We start from the raw sequence: 14077 nt of genomic DNA, 5'->3' as shown, positions 1-14077 counted from the left end.
CAATTTATTAAAAAAGATATTGTTTTTCCTTCAAAATGACTTGATGGTTTTAAACCTAAAAAAAAAAAAAAGTCGCAAGGAAGATGTTTTTCATTTACTTTGTCCTGCTCTTGAAAGAAGAGGATAAAAGAGCCCTGTGGTTGCTGAGGAGGTCCCTGGGTCCTATGGTATGGCTCTGACTCTGGCTTTGTTCTGTTGCAGACAGGTCACTACCTTTCCATTTCTCACAATTGGGCTGAGCACGACTGAACCATGGGGGAACACAGTCCAGACGACAGCATCAGCTACTTTGAGGTAGAGGAAGATGAGCTGACCCCCGATGACAAGATGCTCAGGTTTGTGGATAAGAATGGACTGGTGCCTTCCTCATCTGGAACTGTTTATGATAGGACAACTGTTCTTATCGAGCAGGATCCTGGCACTTTGGAAGATGACGATGACGATGGACAGTGTGGAGAACACTTGCCTTTTCTAGTAGGGGGTGAAGAGGGCTTTCATCTAATAGATCATGAAGCAATGTCCCAGGGTTATGTGCAACACATTATCTCACCAGATCAGATTCATTTAACAATAAACCCTGGTTCCACGCCCATGCCAAGAAATATCGAAGGTGCAACCCTCACACTGCAGTCGGAATGTCCAGAAACGAAACGTAAAGAAGTAAGTAAAGCAGTGGGTGAGGGCCCAGTTTGGCTTTGGGGAAGTCCTTACACAACTCTTATCAGCAGTTTCAGCCAGGGAGTATAGGAGCCCCTGGAATTAGGACCTACAATGGCTTTCCTTACTGTATATGCTTCATGTTTTTTGTTGTGACTGCTTTCTGGAACTTTTGGTGTGTATGGCTGCATTGAAATCTGGGAAAACTAAATTGCAAATATCTTCCCCAGATCATAAATAAAATAGACATTTCACTGAGGTAAATCCGTGTCTCTAATGTGGAAATAACTGGATTTGGCTTATCTCTGAGTTGTGTAAAAATGACTTGTTTTGGAGAGATAAGTATTTGCTGGACTATATTAGTGAAAGTTTAATGGATAATAAAGGCTAGCTTTCTTTTTTTTTAATTGATTAATTTATTTTTATTTTTGGCTGAGTTGGGTCTTTGTTGCTGCGTGTGGGCTGCGCGCCTGCTTTCTCTAGTTGTGGCGAGCGGGGGCTACTCTTCGTTGCGGTGCACGGGCTTCTCATTGCGGTGGCTTCTCTTATTGTGGAGCACGGGCTCTAGGCACACAGGCTTCAGTAGTTGTGGCACGCGGTTTCAGTAGTTGTGGCTTGCGGGCTGTAGAGCGCAGGCTCAGAAGTTGTGGCTCACGGGCTTAGTTGCTCCGCGGCATGTGGGATCTTCCCAGACCAGGGCTCGAACGTGTCCCCTGCACTGGCAGACGGATTCTTAACCACTGTGCTACCAGGGAAGCCCAAGGCTAGCTTTCTTTTGTAAGAAACTCGGGCAGGAGGCAGTAAATGAGAGCAGGTTATCTAAAAGAAGTTTTCGTCTCATATTTAGCTAATGTGCGGAAGGTAACACATATTACAATGCTTCGAAAACTGTAAAGCATTGTACAAATTGTACTAGGGGTGATAATTAGCAGAGTAAAAGATGTGGTTTAAAGGTAGTGATATACATTATCTGGGTACTAATTGCAGGTCAACTAGGAAAAAAAACGATCCCTGGTAGTTGCAATGCCAGGGACTAAATGTAAGATGTTACCAAACAGCCATTGGGTAAATTGTTTAGCAGGATATTTTTCTCTTTTGCTGTAATTCAGGTCTTGAAACTGGAGAATCTTTTTTTTTCGTGGCATTTGGTTTTCCTTTGCTAGCCTTAGAACCTCAGAGCTGGAAGGAACCCTAGTGAGACCATCTTGTCTTACCTCCCACCTCATGTAGGGATCTCTCTGCAGCATCTCTGACACCAATTCCTCTGGTCTCTGCTTGAACACTTACAGAATGACGAGAGCACAGTGTTTCACAGTTCAGCCTAATACAAAGTTTGTTGGCCAGATCTGATTGTTAGAAAGCTTTTGCTCGTATGGAGCCAAAATCTGCTTTCCTGCAGCTGCTGCCCGCTGGTCCCAGTGCTTCCTTTCTTCTTTTTTTAAAAAATTTATTTATTTTATTTTTGACTGTGTTGGGTCTTCGTTGTTGTGCGCAGGCTTTCTCTAGTTGTGGCGAGCGGGGGTTATTCTTCGTTGTGGCGCGTGGGCTTCTCATTGCAGTGGCTTCTCTTTTTGCGGAGCACGGGCTCTAGGTGCGTGGGCTTCAGTAGTTGTGGCACGCAGGCTCAGCAGTTGTGGCTCACAGGCTCCAGAGCGCAGGCTCAGCAGTTGTGGCACGCGGGCTTAGTTGCTCCATGGCATGTGGGATCTTCCCGGACCAGGGCTCGAACCCGTGTCCCCTGCATTAGCAGGCAGATTCTTAACCACCGTGCCACCAGGGAAGCCTCCAGTGCTTCCTTTCTGAGCAGCAAGCTAAATCTTCCTCCCACCCGACAACCCCTCAGGTAATTGAAGATCATGGGTTTCTCTACATCTTTTCCTGTGCAGGCTCGACATCTCCATTTACTTAAATGTTCCTCTTACGACATTTTCCTCTAGTTTCTCATCAGCCTGGTCACCTTTGATTGCACAAGTTCCGGTTTTCCAAAGTCCTTAAAATTTGTAATTGAGCACAGTCTCACAAGTGTGAGTCAACTGGTACTGAATACTGTGCGACTCTTTATCTCTTCATCTGGACGCTGTACTACAATTGTGATATGGTCTGTATTTTATTAGCAACAACATCCTACTGTTAGCTGGCACTTGGAAATCTCTAGAATGGTGTTTCTTAGCTGGGGGTAGTTTTGTCCCCCAGGAGACACATTTGGCAATATCTGAAGACGTTTTTCGGTTGTCGCACTGGGGAAGTGCTACTGGAATCTAGTGGGTAGAGCCCAAAGGTCTGTAAACATCAACAGTGCACGGGACAGCTCCCTACAACACATAAATAATTGTCTGGCCCCAAATGTCAGTTAGCTGTATTCCAATAATTCCAATAGTAGGCTACCCTGACTACCCTTAGTCTAGAACATAGGGAGTCGTAGCAGAGAAGGATGGAAGTACAGCAGAGATTCAGACATGGAAGGCAGTGATAGCATGCAGAGGAATCTGGACTGTATCCTGGAAATACCCTGAAGGTGTTTGAGCCAGGAAGTGTCGTGGTTGGAGTGGTGTTTTAGAAAGGTTGCTCTGGTCGCTGTGGCAGCTTGATTGCCTGCTTAGGAGATAGTTGCAGTTTAGGTTTGGGGTTTCCTTTGAGTCTGATGAAGGATGGTGTGGAAAGAATCCAGGGCTTTTGTTGAAGTATAAGAGAACTTGGCATATTATTGGAGTTTGAAGAATGAGCCATGAATTGAGTCTGACTCAAAGGATTCATCCGTTTTTCCAAGTGTGTTGAGTTTCTTCTGTCTCTTAGCACAGGGGCCACATGGGTGACTGATGGAGCTTCAGATCTCAGTAGTGAGTTAAGTAGTTCGAGTCCACTGTGATAGGTACTTTGAGGCTCATTCAGAGTGCTCTGTGTATGCTGAGGAGAAAGCGGCCGACTCTGCTGTCCCCCTTGCCCTCCATGAATGTTGATTCCATAACAGGAATCAAGAAGACAGGAAGAGGAGAATGTTTGGTGAGGAAATTGATGAGATGGTTGGAGTATAATGAATGTATAGTCCTTGGAGAAAAGCAAAGTGAACAAGTTGAGAAGCCCTTTGGAAATGTGGACCTGAAGTTGAGGAAGTGGCTGGGGAATAGAATTGCGGATCCATGAAGGAGCAGTAGTTCAAACTGTGGGCAAACAACCCAAGGGAGAAGTAGGAATTGTTCTGAGAATTTAAGGGTTGGAAAGAGAAAGAGGAACCAGAGTTCCCTTGGTCCCAGGGATGGGTGGAACGCAGTGCTGTGGAAGCTGAGGGAAGAGAGGTTTAAGAAGTGACCCTGCAGAGGGATTGAGGGGCCGAAGAGGAGCCATTAGTTCTTCTGCTTGTGCAATTGATCACCTCATGGGAAGACTTGTGCTAGAGCGCTGGAGGCTGAAGGCAGATGTCAAGCTATGGAGCAGTGAGTGGGCGGTGAGGAAACAGGAGGCAGGAAGCATCAGCTTTTTCTTTTCTTTTTCTAATAGGGTAGTTGGAGGAAGAAGAGTGATGAGGCGGTAGTAAGTCAAGGGGACTGGATCATTTTTTTAGCAGAGAAAATTTGAACATGGCTTAGGGCCTAAACTTTGGGCCATCCTCAGTTAATGATTACTATGTGAGAGTGTTTCAAGAGCAGATGTTTGGGAAACATAAAGTTAAATCAAGACAGAGATTTGCTTATTAGTGTGGGATTTCTCAAGAGCTTTTGATAATAACTAAGAAGGAAGGACATGCAGAATTCTCCAAATATTTTGAACTTGGGAAACCATGTTTCGGGCCTTATTTCCACAGTCAGTGTTTTGTGGAACACATTTTGGGAAATGCTGATCTAGGCAGAAAAGGAGGAGAGGGTAGAGAAGGAATGATTATGCAGTCAGTGATATGAGCTGTCACTTTTCCCACTTCCTCCTACTTGCAAGCCTGGTTTACCACTCATGTCTTCTGATCCTTGATAATCATGTAATAGGACAAGGTCAAGGGCACTGTAAGCACCTTGTTCAGTCTGCCGTGGATTTAGCTCATTCTACTTCCCTCTCACCACATTTTCCCATTCTATCCATGAGACCTACACGGAAGGTTCTAGAAACTATTTTTGAAATCATTAGTTGCAGGGTTGGTTGGGGACTGAGGGAGAAGCAGCAGTGGCTTTCAGCCTTTGAAAATTTTGCTAAATGACCAGGCATTCAGGAGACTCGCCTTCCTGAAGCACCATCTTAACCCTAGCTTTTGTTTTAACAGAGGTGTTATTTTATTTTATTTTTTGGCATTTAAATCCATTTAATTGCCCTGAAGAGGCCAGTGTTTATGACTATTTGATAACACTCTTCATGATTTCTTTACATTCCCCCACCCCCACCTTTAAAAAAAACCGAAAAACAAAAAACTTGGTCTTTTCTCCATCTCTACACCCAGGTGTTACTCTTGAGAAATCAGATCATTTGATAACTAGTTAGTCTTCTTGGCTTCCGAAGCAGCTTATTTTCAGAGTCAGATTTTTGCTTGATTTTCCTGTTTACCCTTGATTGTTCCATTGTTTCCTATAGTGTGTGGTTGGCTTACCTATTACTTCATTTTTTTCCCCTCGTGCTTGTCTTGTGCAAAAATAAACCAACCAGAACCTTGCTACAGGTGCTGTCTTCTCCTTCCGCAGGGCCATTGGTCATTCCCATTCAAATTGCACATGTCTTATTCTCGAACTTGCTACTTTACTACTGTCTGCCTGTTGATTTGGTAGCTTTGAAAACTCTCAGATCAAAACATTGTCATTTTGGGCTTCCCTGGTGGCGCAGTGGTTGAGAGTCCACCTGCCGATGCAGGGGACACGGGTTCGTGCCCCGGTCTGGGAAGATCCCACATGCCGCGGAGCGGCTGGGCCCGTGAGCCTGTGCTCCGCAACGGGAGAGGCCACAACAGTGAGAGGCCCGCGTACCGCAAAAAAAAACCCCAAAACATTGTCATTTTGCTGAGGATCAGCATTCTTTTTTTAAAAAATTAATTTATTTATGGCTGCGTTGGGTCTTGGTTGCTGCACGCGGGCTTTCCCTAGTTGCGGCGAGCAGGGGCTACTCTTCATTGCAGTGCAGGGGCTTCTCACTGCGGTAGCTTCTTGTTGTGCAACACAGGCTCTAGGCGTGTGGGCTTCAGTAGTTGTGGCACTCGGGCTTCAGTAGTTGTGGCTTGTGGTCTTAGTTGCTCCGTGGCATGTGGGATCTTCCCGGACCAGGGCTCGAACCCATGTCCTCTGCCTTGGCAGGAGGATTCTTAACCACTGTGCCACCAGGAAAGTCCAGGATCAGCATTCTTAAGCGTTGCTCTTTTAAAACCTTTCTACTCAGCTGTATTTCTAAGGAGCTGTATTTCCTTTAGTCAGTTCATGCAGTCGATGGTTTCCCAAACTTTCTTGCGTCTGTGCCCTTCCTGAGACCTTTCCAGGACTGTTGGGTTATCTGTTCATCTACCTCTGTCTGAACCACATCGGTGAACATAACATTCCCGCCCCCCCCCCGCCTGCCACCGCTTCACCAACTGATCTTGCACTTTTCTGCTGCATGGTTGGCCAAGAAGCATGAAGAAGCCCAGGAATCACATACCAAATATGCTCTTCATGATGCATCAGAGTATTCCAGTGTATTGACTAGGAGAGAATAGCTTTTTCTACCAAGAAGCACAGCTACAGTGATGCTTTATGAATTAGGCTGCTTGCTGCGTTGGTCAGTGACATTCCAAGGGGTCTGGTTTTTTCAGTGTGACAAATTTTAAGTATAAAAATAAGGGGGAAAATTTGACTCCAGTGTTTCAGAGCCTTTTTGCAACATGCCCTTTACCTTGGGAGACCCAGTTCCAATCTCATTCCTCATTATCAATCCCACAGGCAGTGGAAGGATCCACTCAGACAAACCAGGTTGTTGCTGACTCTGCAAAGGGGACCCACCCACTTTTAGTCTTTGCACACAGTGATTACATTCCTTTACAGGTTCCCTTCTGAATACCCACGGAATTGCCCTTCAGAACTAGGACAGAGACTGTTTCTGCTTGAAAAGCTAGTGTTAAGGATCCATTCATTCTTTCCACAAGCTTTTGCTTATTGAGTATCTACATTTGTCAAATACCAGGAAGAACAAAGAAATAATCCCTGCCCTGAGGGACTCTAGGGGAGTCTAGAAGGGAGACTGCTAGAGGCTGTATGTGCGAGGTTTGGTAGGAAACCAGGGCTGGAAGCATTTTCTGTTTACCAGCAGACGAAGCCATTTGAGCGCTGTCCCCTGCATGCCTGCATGTGTGTCACATACCTCTGTGCAGCATTCAGCATTTCCATCACTGAGGCCCACTGGCTTGGAAAAGGGACAAGGGTGGTTTTATGTTCATTCTAGTTTTCCAGCATAATGCTGCAGGAATAACAGTTCTCGGATTTACATTTTACATAGGCTGTACCTGTTGAGTATTGCTAAAATTTTGCTGTGGTAGGACATTGGAGAAAGAATCCGAATGTTAATGTTTTTCTCTTATTTAAATCAAGCTTAGCCTTAAAATTGTTTCTTCTGTGATGTGCACAGGGATAATTTAGACCTAGGTTCCGTCTTTGTTCTGGCATATACTGTGTGGCCTTGGGTAAGCTGCTCTGTTTCCTCTTTTGTAAAACTGAAATGAAAATACCCCGTTGCGTTTTGTGACGGTGAAATGAGATTTATTCATTTATAAATATATAACGGGGTAAATAAAACATTTAGCATAGTGTCTGGTGCAAGGTGGTTGTTTGGTGAATGTTCATTTACTTTCTCTTCCTCGTAGGCCCACATAGTTCTTGAAGGAGGTACGGAAGGAGGTATTCTGTTAAAGAAAAGGTTAAAATTGTCTTTGTTAGAAACCCTTTGGGAAGCATTTTCTCCTAAAACTGGGTTATAAATTGTGTTTGGGTTCCCTGGAACCCAGTGACCCCTAATTTGCTGAACTGTCATATTAATACAGCTATGGAATGTGACCCACCACTTAGAACCGTGTTTTGCAAGGGGAACATGTTGGTAGTCCCGCTGGAGGGGTTCTAGGTGCAGCCCTTGCCACAGGTAACCTTCCATGCTCATGCTCTGCTCCCTTGGACTTCTTGGCCTTCCATAGCAGCAGGCTCCCGAAAGTTACTTCCATGGTGGGCAGTTGGGGCATGAAGCAAAGCTGGGGGCTCTTTTTAAATATTATTCATAATTTTTTACAATTGAGATAAAATTGACATATAACATTATATAACATAATGATTCAGTAATTGTATATATTGCCAAATGATCACCACTGTAAGTCTAGTTATCATCCATCCCCACGCATAGTTACAATCTTTTTTTTTTTGCGGTACGCGGGCCCCTCACTGTTGTGGCCTCTCCCGTTGCGGAGCACAGGCTCCGGACGCGCAGGCTTAGCGGCCATGGCTCACGGGCCCAGCCGCTCCGCGGCATGTGGGATCTTCCCAGACCGGGGCACGAACCCGTGTCCCCTGCATCGGCAGGCGGACTCCCAACCACTGCACCACCAGGGAAGCCCTTTTTTTTCTCGTGATGAGAACTTTTAAGATCTACTCTCTCAGCAACTTTCAAATATACAATACAGTATTATTAACTATAGTTACCATGCTGTACATTACATTCCCATGACTGACTTACTTCATAAGCTGAGGACTCTTACAGCTAAAGAATGAGGATTCCTGTTATGCTGGCAGTGACAGTGGCAAGAGGATTCGATGGTTAGCATCCTGCTGAGTGCCTGCTGTGTACTAGGCACTGTGTTAGGGACTCTGATCGTTTGCTATTTTCATGACAATCTTATAAAATAGGTACTGTTAGCTCTCATTTTACAGATGAGAAAACGGAGGCTTAGAGACATACAACTGGCAAGTGGTAGAGTTGAGATTTGAACTGAGGACTTTGTGCTTTCCTATCATACACACCACCTTTGTGAAGACAGAGAGGAGAATCAGGCACTGAAACCCGTTAGCTATGAAAAGGGCTGAGAAATGAGGGGCAACAGGATGGCATTAGTTCTGTAAGGGTAAAGGATTTAGGTGTGGGAGCAGCTATGTAAATTCAGCTCTGAGATGGGCAGTGGAGGTCACTGCAGAGCTCTTCCATTCCTGCTTCGAGCTCTTTGGTTGCACATTATGGAGTGGGAGAAAGGAGATCACTGCCAGTGTGGAAACAGAGTTGGTACTGGGCAGAGGGATGGGAAGTCCCTAGTGATGGGAAGGAAAGGGCAGCTCCTACAGCTGTAACGGCCAAGCCAATCATTTATTTATAAGAATGTTCAGATGCTGGGTGCTCACAATCAGAGGCTCCCTTTCCTTATTGAGAATGGCGCTGTTAATGTGTGTAGGATCTAGTTCTCTCGGACTCATTTCTTTTTCCTCCAGCAGAAACCCAGCCTTTCTTCTCTTCTGAATTTTTTAAAGCTTTTGTCTCCTAGAGTTCCAGTGTTTTTCTCATTTTTGCCTATCTCATTCATCTTTCCTCCTCTGATCCTGTTAACAGGGCAGTCATCCTTGTTAAATACTTCTCTATTCTAGAACTACTCAGAACACTTTATGAATCAACATTAGTTCTCTGAAAGCTCATGCCTCCTGCCCATTCCTAGCATTAGACCTGGTCCGTCCTCAGTGAGCCCAAACTGTGCTGTCTCTGAGCTCCTTAACTTTGTAATCGACAGCCATTTAAGTGATGCAGTGCTCAAACTCTTTTGGAGAAACGTGTTTTCCAATGGAATCTTTGGTGACATTATGTTCATATTACAGATACTTTAGTTAATTTCGATAGGCCAATTTATTATGTGTCACCTCTCCCTCAAGTTCTTTAAATTTAGCTTGGGTATCACCTCCTTCGAGAAGCTTTTCTTAGTCATCCCCAAGTTTAAGTTTTTTGTAGTTTTTTTTTCCTAAGTTTTTCTCTATATTCTAGTATCCATACAACTTCTCATACCATATTGTTCTTGTCTGTTTGAATTGCCTCTTGACTTTGAGCTCCTTGAGAGCAGGGGCCATTTTTTTCTCTATCCCTAGCACCTGGGAGAATATAATCCCTGGAACATAAGGTTTATCATGCATGTACGCATTCAAAAAAAAATAAATTGTATTTAAATGTACCAAATGTTGCAACACCTCCTCTGTGTAACGTGTTTTTTGCAACTTCCTCCTCTGATCCAGTTTGAGGAGGTTTAGTTTTCCCTTTTTGTGAAATGTGGTGCTGTTTAGAAACGATTCTGAAAGACACAGTATAGAGACTTCCATTTACTGCCTTCCTCCAGATGGGGTGAGGTTGTGCGTTTATTCAGCATACTGTTGGGGAGCATTTGCTTTGACGGTCATCTGTCCCCCCGTTAAATATAAATACCTTCCCCACTCTTCGTCCTCTCTCCTAACTTTCCCCTCTCTCTCCTCAGCCGTTCCGTGAAAGAGTAGGTACATTCATTGTCTCTAGCTCCTCGCTTTTCCCTGACTTTTCAGCCTGTTACGTCCTGGCTTCTGCTTCTACCCCTCCAGTGAAGCTAGTCTTGCTGGGGCAGTTCTGACCTTGTGAATTGGCTGAGTCCAAGAAATGCTCCCTCAGTCACCTCTGCTACATTTGACCTGGTTGACCATCCTCCTTGAAACTCTGTTGCTTTGTCACTTATAGTCCTTGCCACTACTTTCCTCAACACTAAGTCCTGTTGGTTTGGTTTTGTTTGTTCGTTTAGTCATCCATTCCTTCACTCAACAAATCTGAGTTACTTCTCCACAAGGCTAGTTCCTGAGGCTGTTGGCAGTGAACAAGACGGATGTGGTCCTTGCTCTCATGGAGCCTACAGTCCAGCTGGAGAGTAGCCGTTTATTCATTTAACTCCACAAATATCTACTTAGTGCCTCCTGCTTTCCAGCTACTGCTGTGCCTAGATTCCAAATAGATAATCATGTAAATTATCTACGTGCTTTAAAGAAATACAGGATGCTATGAGAACCTGTAATAAGGGTACCTCTTCTAGTTTGGGGAGGGGGTAGGGATCGGTCAGGGAAGAGGTCTTTGAGGAAGGAACACTTAATGGAAGCTTGAACTGGCCAAGTAAGAAAACCTAGATGGGAGCAGGGGTTGGTAGGGCTGGGAGACAGGGAGGGATAGTTAGTTGTGCTTGTTACTTACAAAGTTATCAATTGCTGTAGCGTCTTAAGAATGAAATTCTGCTCTTGTCATTCACTGTCGTCGTAAGCTCTACGATGGAGACATGCAGACTTCTTTATCGGTTCTCCTTCCTGGTCAGTGATCATTTTGAAATCTCTATCTTGCAGCACCAAAGAGGTTTGTTTTTAGTCTTGATGAAAAATCAGGACATGTGTGTGAGAGGATAATTAACCATGTACACTGAGTGGCATAGTTAAATATTATTAGAATTCAGAGAAGGGCACTGTCACATAGATATGGAGTGATAGTGGCGGGCATCAGAGGTAGTGAGGCTTGAATGGAAGAGAGAGACACAGAAAAGCAGAGAAGAAAGGAACCAGGCATTTCCAGTAGAGAGAAAAGAGAGAGAACAAAGGCACACGAGTGGGAATTCAGTGTTGCAGTTAGGGAAGGGGTTACCGTCCCCTGTAGGCCTCAACAGAGCCTGCTTTTGGCCTGGTGACAGAAGAGGACCTGGAAGGACTTTGAGTACAAGGCTAGGGAATTGGGACTTAATCATTTGAGCAGAGAGGTGGTACATGTGGGACACTGTTTTAGAATAAATCTGGCAGTGATTGGCTTCAAAGCTAGGCACTGAGATATGAGAATGCCTGGTCAGTAGTTCAGTTCAGCAGATGTTTATGGAGCATGTCCTGTGTGGCATGGGGAAGGGAAAGGGATGAATGAGCGAGAGAGCACTTGCCTGGGGAACCTAAAGACATGTGCAAGATCCTATCGGTGGTTGGGCTTTTGAGAGAAGGACAAGGAGCCAGAGGCTAGATGGGCTTTTTTTTTTTTTTTTAACATCTTTATTGGAGTATAATTGCTTTACAGTGGTGTGTTAGTTTCTGCTTTATAACAAAGTGAATCAGCTATACACATACGTATATCCCGTATCTCCTCCCTCTTGCATCTCCCTCCCACCCTCCCTATCCCACCCCTCTAGGTGGTCACAAAGCACCGAGCTGATCTCCCTGTGCTATATGGCTGCTTCTCACTAGCTATCTGTTTTACATTTGGTAGTGTATACATGTCCATGCCACTCTCTCACTTCGTCCCAGCTTACCCTTCCCGCTCCCGTGTCCTCAAGTCCATTCTCTACATCTGCATCTTTATTCCTCTCCTGCCCCTGGGTTCTTCATAACCATTTTTTTTTTAAGATTCCATATATATGTGTTAGCATACTGTGTTTGTTTTTCTCTTTCTGACTTCACTCTGTATGACAGACTCGAGGTCCATCCACCTCTCTACAAATAACTCAATTTCGTTTCTTTTTATGGCTGAGTAATATTCCATTGTATATATGTGCCACATCTTCTTTATCCATGCATCTGTCGATGGACACTTAGGTTGCTTCCATGGCCTGGCTATTGTAAATAGAGCTGCAGTGGACATTGTGGTACAGGACTCTTTTTGAATTATGGTTTTCTCAGGGTACATGCCCAGTAGTGGGATTGCTGGGTTGTATGGTAGTTCTATTTTTAGTTTTTTAAGGAACCTCCATACCGTTCTCCATAGTGGCTGTATCAGTTTGCATTCCCACCAACTGTGCAAGAGGGTTCCCTTTTCTCCACACCTGGGAGATGGGCTTTTGAGAGAAGGGCAAGGAGCCAGAGGGGAGATGGGCCCCTCCCTTCCCCACGCCCACAGGTTTTCAGGGTTTGGCAAACTGTGGTCCACAGGCCAAGTCCATACAGACGCCGGTTTTTGTAGAATGGTTTTCACATTTTTAAATTATTTTTAAAATCAAAAGAACATTATTTCATGATATATGAAAATGATATGAAATTCAGATTTCATTGCCCATAAATAAAGGTTTTTTGGTGCACAGCCTTGCTTGTCCATTTATATATTGTCTATGGTTACTGTCACATACAGCAGCAGAGTTGAGTGGCTGTGAGAGAGACCGCATGGCTCACAAGGCCCTTGAATCATACGCACCCTCACCTCAGATCCTCCTTCTCTGAAACTGAATGTCCTTCCCCCTACCTGAGGCTTTTCCCTCCACCCAGGCTTTTAAATATCCTTGTGGTCTTTATGTTCCTCCCAGATCCTCAGCTTCTTTTTTCCAGGACCTTTCTCCTTCCAGATAACGCTCAAGACCTATCTTACTTCAAACAGACAAACAACACTTTATCAACTCAGAAGTCCACTTGTGCTACTGCTCTCCATCTCCAGTCTCTATCCCTGCCTTTCCTTATTCACCTTCGTCCAGACTTCTGACCTCATCAGTCCATTAAAACTAGCCTTGCTGAGTCATTGGTGAACTCCTAGCTGCTGGATCCAGTAGTTTTCCCAGTCCTATCTTCCTTGTTTTCTCTGACATTTAACATTTCGATCATTCTCTTTTCCTTGAGACTCTTTATCTTCTGGCTTCTGTGACATCCGTCTCCTTTGCTTCTCTTCCTAATTCCCCAGCCCTGTCTCCCACTCATCCATCTCATCCATCAATGGCTTCTCTTCTTTGACCAGTTCCTTAAACACTGGTGACATTTAGGAGCCCGTCCTTTGTCCTCGTAGCCAAGATTTTACTGAGCATCTACTATATGTCAGTCCGTGTTACTGAAATACTTTACGCAGATTATTCCTAATTATTACAACAACCCCAAAAAGATCGATTTTGTTTCCTTGTTATAAACAGGAAATTGAGACTCAGCTTAAGTAATTTTCCAAAGGTTACACAGTAAGTGGCAGAGCTGGGGCTTGAGCCAGCCTGCTTTAGTGTATAGTAAAGTCATCTATTATCTGTGTACCAGGGGCTCCTGCTGTAGACTTTCTTTTTAGCTTCCAGCCTATATGTCTGTCTACTAGACATTTCTACCTGGCAGCACCTCAAACCCAACTTATCGTCTCTCCCCAGCCCCCATCCAGTCCAAAATTGGTATGTGACCATCTCTTTGGTCGTCCAGGCCCCAATCACGGGAGTTGATCTTGACTTTGCCTCTCCCCGACCACTGCCATGCACCCAGTTGTCACTACAGCCACTCATTTCTCCCCTTTTAATTTCTCTGCAATTCATCTCTCATGATGTCCACTGTCACTTCCCTAGTTCAGATTCTTCTCATCTCTATCTTGGACTATTGTCTCTCTTCTCTTAATCTCTACCCCTTTTTCTATTAGCCTTCCAGTCTGTCTTCCATAGCTTCCAGAATGATCTTTTCTAAACCCCACATCTGATTGTGTTGCGATATTGGTTAAAACCTACTGATGGCTCCCATTGTCCTATTCCTCTACTCCATAGCTTAACTAA

General features: G+C 44.5%; 1 protein-coding gene across 2 annotated transcripts in view; it reads left to right on the top strand.

Annotated features, from left to right (window-relative positions):
- The window catches only part of MTF1 (metal regulatory transcription factor 1), a 38783-nt gene that overhangs the window by 1642 nt on the left and 23064 nt on the right, over positions 1 to 14077 (top strand). Inside the window, exon 2 of one of the 2 annotated variants that reach the window (XM_065883848.1) lies at positions 202 to 660. In XM_065883848.1, the coding sequence (XP_065739920.1) occupies positions 253 to 660 (408 nt within the window). In that variant the 5' untranslated portion in view covers positions 202 to 252. Of the gene's footprint in view, positions 1 to 201; positions 661 to 14077 lie in introns of those variants that run through there. The other variant, XM_065883839.1, reaches the window with a different exon arrangement.

Source organism: Phocoena phocoena, chromosome 1, assembly GCF_963924675.1.
Source record: "Phocoena phocoena chromosome 1, mPhoPho1.1, whole genome shotgun sequence".
Classification (NCBI taxonomy): domain Eukaryota; kingdom Metazoa; phylum Chordata; class Mammalia; order Artiodactyla; family Phocoenidae; genus Phocoena; species Phocoena phocoena.
The sequence above is the reverse complement of the archived record's forward strand: the minus strand, read 5'-3'. Positions and strand labels throughout refer to the sequence as shown.